Source organism: Macaca thibetana, chromosome X (assembly GCF_024542745.1).
Source record: "Macaca thibetana thibetana isolate TM-01 chromosome X, ASM2454274v1, whole genome shotgun sequence".
In the NCBI taxonomy this organism is placed as follows: Eukaryota; Metazoa; Chordata; class Mammalia; order Primates; family Cercopithecidae; genus Macaca; species Macaca thibetana.
The window spans coordinates 146,391,682-146,408,414 of record NC_065598.1 but is presented as its reverse complement, the minus strand read 5'-3'; the positions used below and the strand labels follow the sequence as shown (position 1 = coordinate 146,408,414).

The following is a 16,733-nucleotide window of genomic DNA, read 5'->3' as shown; positions in this document are numbered from 1 at the left end:
AACACTGCTCATGTGTCACGTCCATCTGACATACTTCTTGGTAACACACATTAACTAAATAATCAACATCACACGGTAAGGGTCCAAGATTGTAGTCTGTGGTCCTCAATGTACATACATCTGAGATAGCAGCAGCAGCAGCGGCAGCAGCAGCAGCAGCAGCAGCAGGTTCAACATACACGACTTCCATGCTAGTATGTCCTCTTTGACCTTGAGAGCTACTATAAATAGGTAAAAAGAGAGATGGTAAGCATATCTCACTTGCCATTTAAATCAAAATTTTCTATCATACAATAAAAAGGTTCAAATAAAAACTATTTGTTTTATTTTCCCTACTACAGAACATCATTAACATCATTAATCTTTGAGGTATCATTTTTCCCACAAAGTTGTTCTGCACATCTACACAAAAAAAAAATCATCTGGACCCTCATTAGAATGAAGTTTGCTGCAGGTCTCAATGCCTTTTTAACAGTGGGGAGCAAACCAGTATTTTTAAAGCCAAGGTGTATGAGTAAATATTCTTTTTCGATTTTTAAACCAACTGCAATTACAAAAAAAATGCCTTTAAGGCCCAATTTAATTTTGTTTCTTGTAATTAGAGAAACTCTCCATTCTCGGGGCTCATTAACAATTCATTTCTATCAAAATTAGAATTTCGATGAAGGTGAGATGCAGCTTCATGGCACACTAGAGTCTAAATACTAGCTTACTTTTCACCAATTAAGTATGGGGGGGAGAAAATATGAATGAATGAGAATCTTATTTTTAATACTGATAATAGTGTTTCAAGCCTTAAAAATTTCGTAACTGAGATTCTGTTATTGAAATGTATTTTGTTTTCAAGAGTTTTTCTTTTGAAAAGCCCCTATTACTCCACAAAATGAGAAATTAAAGTCTCATAATAAATATTATAAAAAACAAGACCTCAGAGCAGCAAGACAGTGGCAAAATGGTATCTATAAAACTTTCGAAGCATATTCAGAGACACGTAATTAAGAGAAAACCTGGGTTATTTCACATGGTTTCAAAAAGTGAATTCTGAGCCAATGGAGAGAAATTTTCCATTCTGTATTTCAGAGGACCCTGACAAAAACTATTTTATTTATAGCATTTATTTCTAACACCAAAAAATTAAGAGTTTGAAAAAATTTATTTTGGATATCAAAAATATGTAATATTTAGGAAGTATTTACACAGCATAAAACAACTAGTTAATAAGTTAAGTCAGGCATTTGTGTGTATAATTGGACTATATCGAATATAGAATGTTTAAAATATATAAAAAGTATATATTTAATTAAATATATTTATTAATATTTATGTTAATATTAATTAAAATAAATATGAAATATGTAAAATATAGAATATTTCTTACTGATTTTTCAGTGTCATGAAACAAACATAAATGGAGTCACTTGTAAATCTGCCAACATATTATTTAAAAACAAAATTCCTATATTATTATATATTTTTAAAATAATTTTTCGATCTCCGACTAAATTTATAAGCCAAGTTATTTCTTGTATTATCTGCCTTGCAGACCATGTCGTATTCCTTGGCTTCAACTATGGGTGACTCCCACAGCTCTACCTCAAGACCTCTTCCCAAGCTGTAGACCCACATATCCAACTGCCTTCAGCACATGCATGTGGATATCTAACTTCAATTCAACATGGTATAGACTCCTGTTCCCCCTCCAGTGTCTCCTACTTGGTGAACAGTGCCACCCTCCACCCAGTCACTCAAGACTGAAATCTACAAGTCATCCTAGACTCTTCCCTCTTTCTCAACTCTCTTCTACCTTATACAAATGTTTCTTATTACTTTCTATCTACTTTTTCTACGGGGTGAATTTCTTCAAGGCAATGAACATGCTTTAAACTTCTTGTATCCCAGGCACTTCACACAATGGAGAGCAATTACTATGTGCTTAATGGATATTTGCTAAGTAAAAAAAGAAATAAACAGATACAACTTAGCAGTCAATTCAATCAAAATGTTTCACATCCTTCATCCCAATCTGCTTGGATTGACAAAATTATTTTAATGGACAAGCTGGAGCTTCTATTTGTTCCTTAAAAGCAATCTAATACCTTTATATTGGCTTCTAAATAGTGCATAATTTTATATCTGAGATAAACAATATATGAATGTATTGCTTGCTGCATTGTCCAATATGGCAGTCACTAGGCACATGTGGCTAAATCAAACTTTAAGTTAATTTAAATTAAATACAATTTAAAATGTAGTCTTCAGTCACAGTAGCCACATTTCAAGTGCTCCATAGCTAGCAGTTACTGTGTTGGATGAAGCAGATTATAGGCCACTGCAATCATCACAGAAAGTTCTACTGGATAGTGCTGTATTAAAGGATGCAGTAAGTTTTTCTGGACAAAACTCTTTGACAACAATATATTGTGAAGCAAGTATGTTTTGTTTCAAATCCACTGACTTAAATATCACGAATATAAATAAAAGTGAATATTTTCCAAATTATTCAGTGAATTTACATTTTTTGCCTCTCCATAAGTCAATATAAATGGCAAATATTTGATGTAGAATATAAAAGTCACAGGCACTCTGGGAGGCCAAGGTGGAAGGATCACTTGAGCCCAGGAGTTTGAGACCAGCCAGGACAATACCGTGAGATTCCATCTCTAGAAAAAATAAAAAATAAGTCAGATGTGGCGGTGCATGCCAGTGGTCATAGCTATTCAGGACGCTGAAGCGGGAGGATCGCTTGAGCTGGGGAGGTCAAGGCTGCAGTGAGCTGTGATCACGCCAACGCACTCCAGCCTAGACGACACGGCGAGACCCGAAAACAAAACAAAACACCTCACAATTAAAAGCCACAGAGAAGCACTTACAATTTTAAAGAAAAACATTAGGGAATATTTCATACCTAACTAGTTTGTGCATGTAAATAATGAGTTCAGGCTCAGGATATGGGATATAACATGTAACAGAGGGTTTGCAGCCATATCCACTGCTGGCCTTTGGGTAGGAACAGATACAAGCACAACTTTCTTTTTTCCAAATTGTATCACTTAATTTTTAAAAAGAAGGAGAAAGATCAAAGAACACTTTGCCAGCTGTAGTTACATAAAAGAACACCTAATTCTACAAAGACGAGTACCTCCGTTTCATCATGTAAAATCTCAAAATGTTACTCTTAAATTGAGCCCTTCATGTTTCTTCTCTCTCTTCATTTTAAATATTTTACCAAGATTTGATATCCATTGGTAAAGTGCTTAACACTGCTGAATTGCTTTAATGCAAGGTTGTTCTTGGCTTAAAATATCATCTACTTCGCCGGGCGCGGTGGCTCAAGCCTGTAATCCCAGCACTTTGGGAGGCCGAGACGGGTGGATCACGAGGTCAGGAGATCGAGATCAACCTGGTGAACATGGTGAAACCCCGTCTCTACTAAAAAATACAAAAAACTAGCCGGGCAAGGTGGCGGCGCCTGTAGTCCCAGCTACTCGGGAGGCTGAGGCAGGAGAATGGCGTGAACCCGGGAGGCGGAGCTTGCAGTGAGCTGAGATCCGGCCACTGCAACTCCAGCCCGGGAGACAGAGCGAGACTCCGTCTCAAAAAAAAAAAAAAAAAAAAAAAAAAAAAAAAAATCATCTACTTCTACTTGCTGTATAAATGAAACTGTAAATATGAAAAAGATGTCAAAGGAATGCTGTCCTTTCATACGCCAATGGAGTACAAACTAAGGTGTGTTTTGAACAGTTGTGGCAGAGTCAGGAAACTGATGACAGTAAAAATATAATCCTAAATGTCTCTCCCTATTTAATTTACAGCTGAGATTATATAATCTGAAGTGATGGAAGGAAAGAAAACCAGATTTCCCTTCTTGGTTGCAGGTTATGAACAAAGTTTAAGAAGCTAATTTTTAAGGCTACTCTAACCAAGGCTAGTCTACAGGCTCTCAGAGGAAGCTCACTACCATGCCCTGTCTGAAATGTAAAATCTTGAGTCCAGGATCAGGTATCAACTTTTCCTTCAAATCCAACTGCATCTCAGCCGTCCCTGATAACTAGATACTAGCAGCTCCAAAGCCTACCTCTCCTCAAGAGTCATTATGTTCTTAGAAGAGGATTCCTGTTAAGTGGCTCCCTAGGAATCAAGCCTGAAACAGCCTCTCTTTGCCCTAGCCCCCTACTATTTTATTCAGTATTCTAGGCATGCCATGGAAGGTGAACAGAAGCTGGGGTCACACACCCTCAATATTGGTCAATTATACCTAAATAAAGGTAGAAAAAATATTTTTCTCAACTCCACATGCAAAAAGTGAAAACAAAATTCTGAAAAATTAAAAAAAAGAAAAAGTACATTGTAATCTGTAGAGTCTCCGTAAGTGTGGTCAGCTCAAATGCCCTCATTAGCCATTCTTTCATTGACCACCGTACATCTCTAAGTTTCTATTCCACTTAACTATATGATTTGAGAGGTATGATACTGTAATTTGCTTTACAATTGTTCTTTTGTAATTTTAATTCTCTCTCCTAGAAAATGTCTTCCTGCAAGATGAGTTCTGCATGCGCTATCATTTCTCTATTCCTTTGGAGCCAAGAAGCAGGTGCTCTAGTGTTAAGATGAGCAGAATAGGGATCAAGAGCCTGGATTTTGTGACTTGAAACTGCACTGAGAGACTTGGGAACGTTGCTATTGCTATAGATCACCTAGATCAATATCCTCCTTTGAGGGGGAGAAGAGAAGTGTGTTCTGTGGCTACAAGGCTCTGCATACAATGTATACTTGTAAATATCCTCTGAATCAATGTACAAATCTTGATCCTTCTGAATACAAAATAACTACACTGCCTTCTAAATATTTGACAGGTCCTTCTCTTTCAATATAGCAACTTTTACTAACTAAATAATTGGAGATAGTCATCTTAATAGATTTACATTATTTGAAGATGAATTTAGTTCATTTTAGGAACCTTAACTAAAGGCAGATAGTCAATGGATGTAATTTTGATCGGTTCAGAATATCAGTAACTTGAAGTGAATGTTTCATCATCACCCTCAATAATCTTAAGGTAATTGCTAACTAACCATATTGCCTACCCACAACCAATCTCATCTCTGACTGACAGAAAAGACACTATCATTTACCAAGTTCCTACCATGGGGTCTGTATCTTTTACATATTACCTTTCTGAGTCCTACAATAACTCAATGACATATGTTCTGTTATCGTCTCCACTTTATAGATGAGGAAAATAAAGCTTTAGAATGTGAATAACATATAAGTTCACAACTAGTAAATGACAAAGCCAGAATATGAACCCAGTCTGCTAACTCCTTATACCAGTAAGGGCAATAGTTGTGTCACCATTAGGGAGTAGTAAAATAATCTCTAGTTTTGTTTAATCCCAGCCAGAAATGCCTTGATTTTGTCATGCCACACATCCAATATGCCCTAATTTGTTAATTTTTACTTTTATTTTTTATTTTGATTTTTGTGTGTACATAGTAGGTGTATATATTTATGGGGTACATGAAATGTTTTGATACAGGCATGTGATGCCTTCATTTGTCTCTATTACCAAAATGTGTATGTCTTTGAAATCGATAGGCCCATATGTTAAGATCAGTTCCATCACTTTATATTCACACCACAAGTTAACCCACTAACATCCTCCACAGAATGAACTGCAGATAACTATGAGCTACTATCAACTTTGCCAGGTAGTTTGTGCACACTATTGTTTCCAGAAAGGATGCAATCTTGACCCACTCCTGGCTCCTTCTTAGTTTTGCCTCTGGAAAGCCACTGCTTTTCAGTATGGAAGCATACCAACTTCCCAAGTCAATCTACTAATATTAAATTTTCCAAAAGCCAACTTGCCAGGAGACAAATGGACTGAATGAACATGAATCAAAGCATCAATTTGTCAAATTATCCAAATATATTGATTTACCAAAAACCTGTTTCTTTAAGCTATTCATAAAATTTTAAGTGTGCTGAGTTGGCAGAGTTTAAGACTATTGTAGGAAGGAAGGATTTCAGAGTCCTGAGGGCTTCAGACACCTGCTGAGTTCCTCATCTCCTTCTCTCATGGACTCATTTCCTCCCAACCCAACTTCAGGGGTTGGTAGCCCAAGCTGTGCTGGTTGCTGGTTCTCCTTTGTTTCTTTCCCCCATCGCAAGTTCCCTTCTCTTGTCCCCTGCTCAATTCAGCTGCAGCAGTAAGGGACCTGGGGTACAGACAAATGGAACCTTCCTTAAAATGTTAACAGAAAAATTGGCCAAGTACAATATATCCTAAGTATCTTCAAAAACTGTTAAAATATTTCAATCCACTCTAAGTCATTAAGCTTTGTCAGAGTTCACAGATACAAGTTTGGGGAAAATGGTAAATTTGGCAAATGAGTCATTTGATGATATTGTTGATAAAATCTGAAAACATGCTAAATCATTGAAAAATTAGAAAATGAATTCTTTAAAAATGTATTATTAAATTAGCATAAACTAAAAACATTCATATGAAGTCCTGAAATTCTGTTTTTATTCATAAGAATGGCAAACCATTCTGCGACTTTTAACATTTTACAAATTAAACATTCCTTAAAATGTTGAAAATAATAATATATCCATTGACTATAATCAAGAATGTAGTCATTGCATGTAATCAAGAATAATATATTGATATGAACAGATACTTAGTATACTGAATAGATAAGGGTTTTGTCCAAACTATGGCCTGTGAGCCAAAATCAGCAGCAGCCTGTTTTTTACAACGTAAGAATGGATTTGGAAATTTGAAAAAACACGAGCAGGTGATTGGTTTCTTTCTCTCCAATGGAATCAGAGGCAATGGACAACTTACAGCCAGAGAAGCCCATTGCATTCTCACTTGGGAGAGATCTTAATGGACCTGAAGCTGCTCAAGATCATGGTTTCTTGCTAACAAAGGGACAACAAATCCCATCGTTTACCATCTTAGCATATGAATGTTTTAGGAAACTCTTCCTGAGTGACTGCTTCCAGAAATTTTCTTTTGGCTTAAGAAATTAACTTTTAGTCACAAAAAGTTCTGTCTTTTTTTGATGTGAGGGAAAAGTATGATATTTCATTCAGATATTCTGAATGGAAGGAGTGTGCTATTTGAATTTACCAGTTCTCTCCAACAGAGTAATTTATTACTCCAGGGCCTAAAAGGATGGAAAAGGAAAATGTCTGGTATACGTGTGTGTGTGTGTGTGTGTGTGTGTGTGTGTGTGTGTGTGTGTACACGTGTGTACACGCCTATGGTGTGTATTAGGATTGAGAGATAGGCAGAAAGTGAAACAAGATGACTCAGAAAATAATGCACCCTTCTCCTCTCCAATTCCCTACCCTGAGCATCACACCCCTTACTGCTCCCTGGCCACAGCATGAAGAGGACTGACTTTCATGAGACAATGAGTTAGGGTCTATATGCATCTTTCCATTTCAGCCTTCCTGTCTTCCTGTACGAGACACAGATATGGATTCTTGTGGCTTTCAAAATCATATTCTTTGAGTGGGTTAACATATATATATATCTGATATATCTGAAGCTGATAACATGACTAAACCTACACCATACAGATTAATTCAGATAATTTTACATATCAGAAAATGAAGATTTAAAACAAAATGTTGAATTTCAACTATTTAGAACATGAGGTCCCTTTTATCTGGCAGGTAATTACTTTTATGGCATAGCTAAGAAAATTCAATTCTTCTTTTAGCTGTATGGTAAAGACTTGCTTTAAATAACTACTAATACACAACTAAAAAGAAGCCAAATGGTGTGACTCTGATACATTTAGGTGTTTTACAAAGGATGAAGTCAAAATGGGAAAATTTCCACTAAAATCATACTCCATCCATTTCATAGAAACCATCACTCTCTAAAGGGCCATTTTGAATTCCTCTAATGTGCTTTTTTGGTTACACCAGTTTTTCACAAACACATCAAAAGAGGAAAAACACCGAACGGCACTTGGTGGTATTTCCTCACCAGAATTAAAAAAAAATTAGTAACGCACAATATTCATTACACTTAAAAAGTAAATACGATCATCAACATGGTAGAAATCTTAGTCTCATATACCCTGAAGAGCAAGTAATCTACGGTAAGAGTTGCCCTAATGTCAAATAATAAAGACAAGACAGAAAAGTGAACACTAAGTCAACAAAAACTCTATTGCTCTAAAATTAACTTAAAAAGTTTCAAGGTTTTGTCATCTCAAAAAGAATATTGCTGATATTGGCTTCCTCTGAGCAGTGTAGAAATATTAAGTAAACATGAAAGCAACTTTAGAATCTGATTAGTGTTCTGTGGTCCGCCCCCTGCCCCTTTTCAAACGTAGAGAAGGCAATGTATAGCTTTGGTTGGTGAGTCACTGGAAAATGCCTGGATGCCAGTTGCTAACACTAAAGACATTCATGGGCAGAATGAATGTCAAGGCTACACAGTTCGCCATCATATATTTGTGGAAAATTCATTCCAGGAGAAATTCATAAATCAGACACAAGACTATACTAAGACCAGAACTGTGTGGTAAGATATAAAGAAAGTTTGCTCTGTTCCCACTAACTAATAAGCCCTTAAGGCCAAGCCTTCCAGCTGAGGACAGGATGTTCTATAGGGATGTATCTCTCACTCAAAGAGGACAGGGTTTTTGAACGACTAGAACTGACAGCTCAGATATAATTTCTACAGTTTGTAAGGTACTACATTGATTTTTATATTTCATTATTTTCATATTTGGATCCATTATCAAATATTTTTCCAGTCTAAAAACTATTTTATGAATTAATGTTTGTCACTATTCCGTTAAAATCATTTGCTTTCACTTCAATGAATCAAGACACACACAAACACACACACATTTTTACATCATAAAACAGGGCAGGTCCAACTTCTTTTTAATACAGCCAGTAACTTTAGAGCGCCTGGACTAGGTCCATATGTTCATGCTAAGGTTTTGCCAAACAGCCCATGTTTTATTTGGCATCTGAGTCTTCCTACTTTTGTAACCCACTCAGGCATCCCTCTAAGGTAACATGGTGTATGGTCTTTCTGTCACTTTTATAAGACTATTGTTGAGCCAGTTGGGGAAATAAAGCAACAGAGACCAGTCAAGTCCCAGCACATGTTAAAAGAAAACGTTTTATGTCTTTGCTACTTATTAAAAAGCTAATGGCCTATGTGTTGGCTGTGCAAATATGAGATATGATTTGAAGTTTGGGCTTGTTTTCTTTTTTGTTCTGAAAATCAGCTCTGTTAGTTTCCAATGGCAAGATGGACCCATGGATAAACACATGACTGTATTCTAGAAATCAGAAAATGAGTTAACTGAATAAAATGAGCTGGTCTGTGTACTGAAGGAGACACAAGCTGAATGCAATTTGGATCCCACCCTTAGCAAGCTTTTGATTTTCTAGGAGAAGAGCTAAGTCAGTCTCTGTGATCTTAAGGCAAAGTGGAGAGTGTCAGTAGGAGAGTAGAAAGCAGGGAGGAAGAGCTCTTCCGAACCGGGTACCAGGAGGAACTTCTCAGAGAGGGAAGATGGAACTGTTTCTTGAGGGGTGAGAAGGATTCAAGTATACAAAATACGGAGGGGAAAAACATTTTAGTCCATGTAGAAATAGTGAAGAACTTAAATGGCATTTATGCAGAATGGTGTAGCTTCTTGTAATATTGTAGTTTCTCATTTAGTTGTACATCTCAGCACTAGGCAGCAAGTTTTATGAGGATAGGCACAGTAGTGGGCACTGCAAACACAGTTTCATGGATCTTACAGTTTCATGGGAAATCCAGACAATGAATGATTAGTTTAGAGATAACTATAAAGTTAAAAATTATAATAAGTATGATTAAGGAAAAGGGCAGAATGCCAGAGGAGAGAATAAAAAATGAACTTAGGGGAACGAGTATAAGCCAACTATTGAACAACATAATGGAAAAATATTTCAGGTTGAGGACACAAACATGTGCAAAGACTCTATGTTGGAAAAGAGTGTTGAGAACTCACAGAAAAGAGAAGCCAGGGAGGCTGAAGTCTGACAGACAAAAAGGAATATAACACAAAATGAGGTTTCAGAAATAAGTAGGCATGAGAGCAGTATGCTTTACAGACCATACAAAAGGAGTTCGGATTTTATTCTAAGTGCAATGGGAAAAGCACTGAAAGTTTTTGAGCAGGACAGTAACAAGATCATATTTCAACAAATGATATTGGAACAACTGGACATCCATATACCAAAAACAATGAACTCTGACCTAAATTTCACACCTTGTAAAAATATTAACTCAAAGTAGATCATAGATACAAACTTAAAATCCAGAATGATAAAACTTTTGGGAAAAAAAAAACTAAAAATGTTTATGTGGCCTTGGTTTGGTAATGAATTCTTAAGACATGGCACCAAAAGCAATCCATCAAAGAAAAAAAAATAACAAAATATTCCTTCCTTAAAATAAAAACCCTTTGTTCTGCAAAATACACTGTTAAGAGAATGAAAATAGAAGCCCCAGACTTGAGAAAGTACTTGCACATCAAATATTGAACAAAGAACTTGTATCCAGAATGTATAAAGAATTCTCAAAACTCATAGACTGTGGTGAGGATGAAATGAGCTAAGATGTGTTTAAAATATTCTGAACAGTGCCTGATACATAGTAAGCACTCAGCAAGTGTTGTTATTGCTTTTTTTTTTTTTTCTCACTTTAAGTTCTAGGGCACATGTGCACAAAGTGCAGGTTTGTTACATAGGTATACACATGTGCCATGTTGGTTTGCTGCACCCATCAACTCGACATTTACATTATGTATTTCTCCTAATGCTTTCTCTCCCCCATTCCCCACTCCCTGAAAGGTCCCAGTATGTGATGTTCCCCTCCCTCTGTCCAAGCGTTCTCATTGTTCAATTCCACCTATGAGTGAGAACATGTGGTGTTTGGTTTTCTCTCCTTGTGATAGTTTGCTGGGAATGATGGTTTTATATGAGTATGATTTCACAGTTGAGGATACCAAGGTTCGGGGAAGTCAAGCTGCTAAAGTTATACAGCAATAAGTGACAAACCCAGAATTTGAACCCAGATTGTTAGCTTTGGAGACCACATTTTTAATTTTTACTGCTCTGACTTTACAAAATTAATATTAGAACAATGTTTGCAGGATGCTGAAAAGATTAAAGACAATGAATATGAGAAAATATTTTGTGAATAAAAAATGAAACAAAAAAGAATTCTCAAAACTCAATAAGAAAACAAACAACAAAATTTTAAAATTAGGCAAAAGATTAAAACATACACTTTGTCAAAGAAGATGCAATGATGGAAAATGATGAAAAGATATTCAACATTATTAGTCTTTAGGGGGAATGCAAATTAAAAACATAACTCAATACCACTATGTGCCTATTAGTGGCTAAAACTTTAAAAAATGACAACACCTTTGATGCATGCAACAACTCGGATGAATCTTAAAGGAATTGTGCTGAAAGAAGCCAGTCTCTAAAGATTGCATACTGTATGACTCCATTTATATGACATTCTCAAAAAGACAAAACTATAGGGATGAAGTATAGATCAGTGGTTGAAATGAGTTAAGGGTGAGGTGGGGTAGGGCTGACAATAAATAGGCAGGACAAGGAAGTTTTTTGAGGGATAACAGAACTGTTCTGTATTCTGATTACGGTGGTGGTTGAATGAATCTATAGCTTACTTAAAATCCACAGAACTGTATACCAAGAGGAAAAAAAAAACAATTTTAGTACACAATTTAACAGATAAATTGTTTAAGAAATAATTTTCAAAATGAAAATACAGGCCGGGCATGGTGGCTCATGCCTGTAATCCTAGCACTTTAGGAGGCCAAGGAGGGTGGATTACCTGAGGTAAGGAGTTCAAGACCAGCCTGGCCAACATGGTAAAACCCCATCTCTATTAAAAATGCAAAATTTAGCTGGGCCTGGTGGCAGGCATCTGTAATCCCAGCTACTCAGGAGGCTGAAGCAGGAGAATCGTTTGAACCTGGGAGGCGGAGGTTCCAGTGAGCTGAGATCACACCACTGCACTTCAACCCGGGCGACAGAGCGAGACTCCATCTCAAAAAATTAAAAAAAAAAGAAAAGAAAAAAAAAAAGAAAACACATATCCACAAAAAGCCTTTTTTAAAAGAATGTTCATTGCAGCTTTATTTGTAATAATCCAAAACTAGAAACAAATGTCCATCAAAAGGTAAATACATAACAAATTGTGGTATAGTCTTACAATAGAATACTCCTCAGCAACAAAAAGAATGAACTACTGATACATACAATTTATGCTGGGTTAGAGGGCAGAATCAACAGAATATATACTGTCTGGTTCTATTTTTATGAAGTTCTAGTAAACGCAAAATTAATCTACAGTGAAAAAATTTAAAACAGCAGTTGCCTCTAGGTGGGAGGATGTCAGAGAAGGGGCACAAAGAAGCTTTCCAGTGTGCTGAAAGCATTGTTTATCTTTAAAAATTTTAAATTAAGAAGTAAAAATTATATATTTCTGGAGTACAATATAATGTTTTGATATATGTATACACTGCGGAATGGCTAAATCAAGCTATTTAAAATATGCAAGCATTACCTCACATACTTATCATTTTTGTAGTGAAAACACTTAAAATCTACTCTCTTAACAATTTTCAAACATAAAATACAATGTTGTTAACCATAGCCACCATGATGTACATTGTACATCTTGACAGGAATGAGGTTTATATGGGCTTCTCCATTCAAAGTTCATGGAATGATAGACTTAAGATAGGTGTATTTTACTACATGTAAATTTTACTTTACAAATGTAAATAATATTAAACTCACTTTAGAAGGTTTTCTTTTTGCAATGACATAAGTTGGCAACCCTAAAACTACTTTCTGTGCATTTGATATTTGAGCAAGTAAGTAACTATATTGAGGACAATGGGGCCAGGCCTTTGTGATTATTGGAAAAGAGTGTTGCAAATACAGAAATGGAAAGGCTAGGGTTCTAGAATGAACCCTATGGTTTTGGCTTAGAATCTGAAGCATCACTATGAACTCATGATTTGTATTATTTTATACACACTCATACACAAAGGTACACATACATATAGATGGGTAGATATGGAAATACATATAGATATATATCTTTATATGTAGGTACATGTGTATTTGTTTTCTAGTTCTGAAAGCACTTAAAAGCAGTAGCACACAAGTAACAATGACCACAAGTAGTGCCTAGATCTTGGTTTCTAAACACTTCCAATTAAAGAAGCTGGAGTTGCTCAGACTAAGAGAACTGGCTGATTTCTCTGAGGCAGAGAAAGTACAAAATGAACCTGAACAGTCTTGTGCCAGGTAGTAAGGGGGATGCTCAAAGAATGATGGGACACATTAAAAAGAAATGAGTCAGCTGGAAGAGGCTCCCACTGGCCAATTCCGAGATAATGTGAGCATTGAAATAAGTAATAATAGTAATATATTATAAGCCAGTGAATAAATAAATAACAAATCAATCAATGAGGCACAGGGGAAACTTCCTAATCAAAATGCCAACCAATAAATGTAGAAGGTATGATGGTGTTAGAAAATTATCAACAGGTACTAAGACTAGCGGGTAAAAATTTCTTGAGGAACAGAGTATTTACATGTCTTCAAGTACTTTCCCATAAGTTACTTAAAATTTACAAAGGGAAATTTTACTTTACAGGTGAGAAACTTGGTGGACATCTCTTCAACCATGTGATCAAAGTTAATATCAGCTTGTGAGAAATATCAACATCATCCATCTTTTGATATGTTGTACTGAGAATACAACATTGCTTCTGTGGTATTCCTGACAAAAATGCATAACTTGACTCTAGTTAAGAAGACACATCAGACAAACTCAAATGGAGGGACATTCCATAAAATATTCAGTCTGCACTCATCACAAATTTCAAAGTTAAGAATATCAAAGGGCGTCTGGGAAACTATTCCAGATTAAAGACATATGACAACTAAATGTAATCATGATCCTAAATTGGATCTTATACCAAAAAAAAAGCTACAAAAGATAACTGACAACATTTGAATATGGACTGTGGATTAGATAATAATATTCCACAGATACCAAAATTCCTGATTTTATAACCATACTGAGGTTATGTATTGTAATCAACTTAAACACAGGAAATACATAGAAGTATTTGAGAAATAGAGGTGTACTTCCATAGTTCATAATAAATTACACATGCACAAAATGTCTATCTATATGAAGAGAGAGAGATGAGAGAGGGAAGAAAAGATGGGAAGAAGTTGAAAGAAGGAGAGAAAGGGAGAGAATGATAATAAAGCAAATGGCGCAAGCTGTAAAAAGTTGTGAGTATAGATAAAAGAGGACACATATAGTTCCCACCAATATTCAAATAAAAAGTTAAAAAGTAAAAAAAAAAAAAAAGGCAATGGACCTAAAGCAAAAAATGGTCCCAAGATAAGAAAGAGGTAAAGCAAAAATCACTAAGTGAAAGGAGAGCTGGATGAATCGCATTCCACATCTTCAGATGACCAACACACAACTGGGCATCTATATTGTGGAGTGACAAATGAATACTGTGAGAAAAAAATAACATTATTATTTGAGAAGAATATGCAGCTGTCAGAATATTTATTTAAAATTGCTTTTCACAAAATAGGCAAATATATCAAGTAATTCGTCCCACTTTTTTAAACTTTTATATTTATTAGACTCTTTTTTTCATTAGTGTCTAAACCCTCAGTGATTTCAGTGTTGCTTCAATGAGTTTTGAGTACAAATCCTTACACAGAGCTTCTCAAAAAATATTAACAACAAAATTGCTCTTATCAATCGGAAATCTAATAGTATAATGATTTTATGCTTTTGGACGATCAAAATAATTTGTCATATAGCTGAAGATGGAGTATGGGTTGGCTAGAAGTCACATCATAAAGAAAATGATATATAAAACCCAGAATCCTGAGACTACTATCCCTGCTACCTATGTTTTTTGATGTCTGTCCTTTTCAAGGACCAGGCCCTGTACATACTACTAACATGACTAGTTAAATGTACACCAAGAGGCTGGCTTCAAATCTCTGCATGGAATACAGCTGCATGGGAATGGGCTCAGGTTCTTTCCCTGGATGTCAGCCTGAAAAGCCCCAACTCCTTTCCTTATCTGTTAACACCAGGTGTCAGCATGTGAATTATCTCTCTGGTGGGTGTAAGAGCATAGAATCATCTGGCTGGATGTGGCCTCCAAGCTGGAAGTTTCACCATATTCAAAGTTGGCCACACCCACTTCACCCTGCAAGGAGACATGGATGCTCTTCATGGAATAACTTGGTTGTTAATGGAGAGAGTACCATCTCAGTATGGAGGTTAAAATGTACTGGCTTTAAGCAGAAAAAAAAAGAACTACCTTAAATTTATAGAAAAATAATAAGAATATTGAAGAAATCACCAGACACAAACTTCAGATCATGACTGTCTGCTATGTTCACAGGTAGCCCTTTGTATTTAATAGTGTCTGTATAGATTAGTCAGGACTATAGTGTTAAATTATAATTACTCCATATTTGGAAGGACTTTCTAATCCATAATAATTTGACTTTGCATAGTATTTTACAAAACATATAGATCTTATTTCTTTTTTTTTATTTGAGCCTCATACCCATTCTGCGGTAATTATCTTCACCATTTATAGATAAAGAACGTGAGACTTAACAGGCTTCTCCAAGATCACACAACCTGTAAATGGCAAAACTGAGAAATAAAACCTAAGCATTATAGTTTTTAAAAATCCTAATTTTATGTTGTTTTAAAACTATACTATAAGACCTCCACAGTATTTGCCAAAGGTGACAGGTAGAATTAGGAGACTAGAATTAGTAGAAATGGCCAAGTAACGTGTAAAGGGAGAGCAGGTAGTGTTGACTGAGTCTCCACACGACATTGAAAAACAAGAGAAATAATGGTGAATGACTCTAGCAGGAGCTATTCCACAAGGCAGGGTCGAGCTGACATGATCCTGGTCCTTCCCTCACAGTTGCTCACAGGCCCTGCATGCTCTGAATGTTCCTCTCTAGTGACTCTGCTCCAGCTACACTGGCTCCCTTGCTGTTTCTCAAACATACGCTTCTGCCATGTACTTCTGCCTCAAGGACTTTGCATCTGCTCTTCCCTCTGTCTGGAATATCTCCTCCAAAATCCACGAGGCTTGCTCCTCCACTCCTTTCAGATGTTAACTCAAGTCACCTTCTTGTTGAGGCCCTTTCTGGCCACAAGGGAACCACAGGGAATTGCCAACATTACTCCATTTTCAACCTATAAAATGCCATTTCAAAATCTAGTAATATTTAACCTTCCCCCAATAACATTCCCTACCCCCCCCTTTCACTGCTCAATTTTTTTTCCCTTGGCCCTCATCATCTCACCTACTCTATAGTCTATTGATTTGTTTATTATCTTTTTCCTCCACCAGAATGTAATCACCATGAAGATAAGGACTTTTGCTCACTACCATATCCTTAAATCTTGGAACAGAAACTTCCACATAGTAGATGCTAAATATTTTCTGTATGAATAAATAAGTTTCGTTGGGACTAAAGTGGTAAGACTAGGCACACTAGCCACATTTACAATGATGTGCAAGGCTCCTCCTCTGTTCAAGATGGGGCAGACATAAGGAATGGAGTCAATACGGTATAGTACG

General features: G+C 36.1%; 1 protein-coding gene across 2 annotated transcripts in view; it reads right to left on the bottom strand.

Moving 5' to 3' along the window:
- The window catches only part of PASD1 (PAS domain containing repressor 1), a 103,709-nt gene that overhangs the window by 22,995 nt on the left and 63,981 nt on the right, over positions 1 to 16,733 (bottom strand). For both annotated transcript variants that reach the window (XM_050775313.1, XM_050775314.1), the window contains exon 10: positions 119 to 221. In XM_050775313.1, the coding sequence (XP_050631270.1) occupies positions 119 to 221 (103 nt within the window). The remainder of the gene's footprint in view (positions 1 to 118; positions 222 to 16,733) is intronic.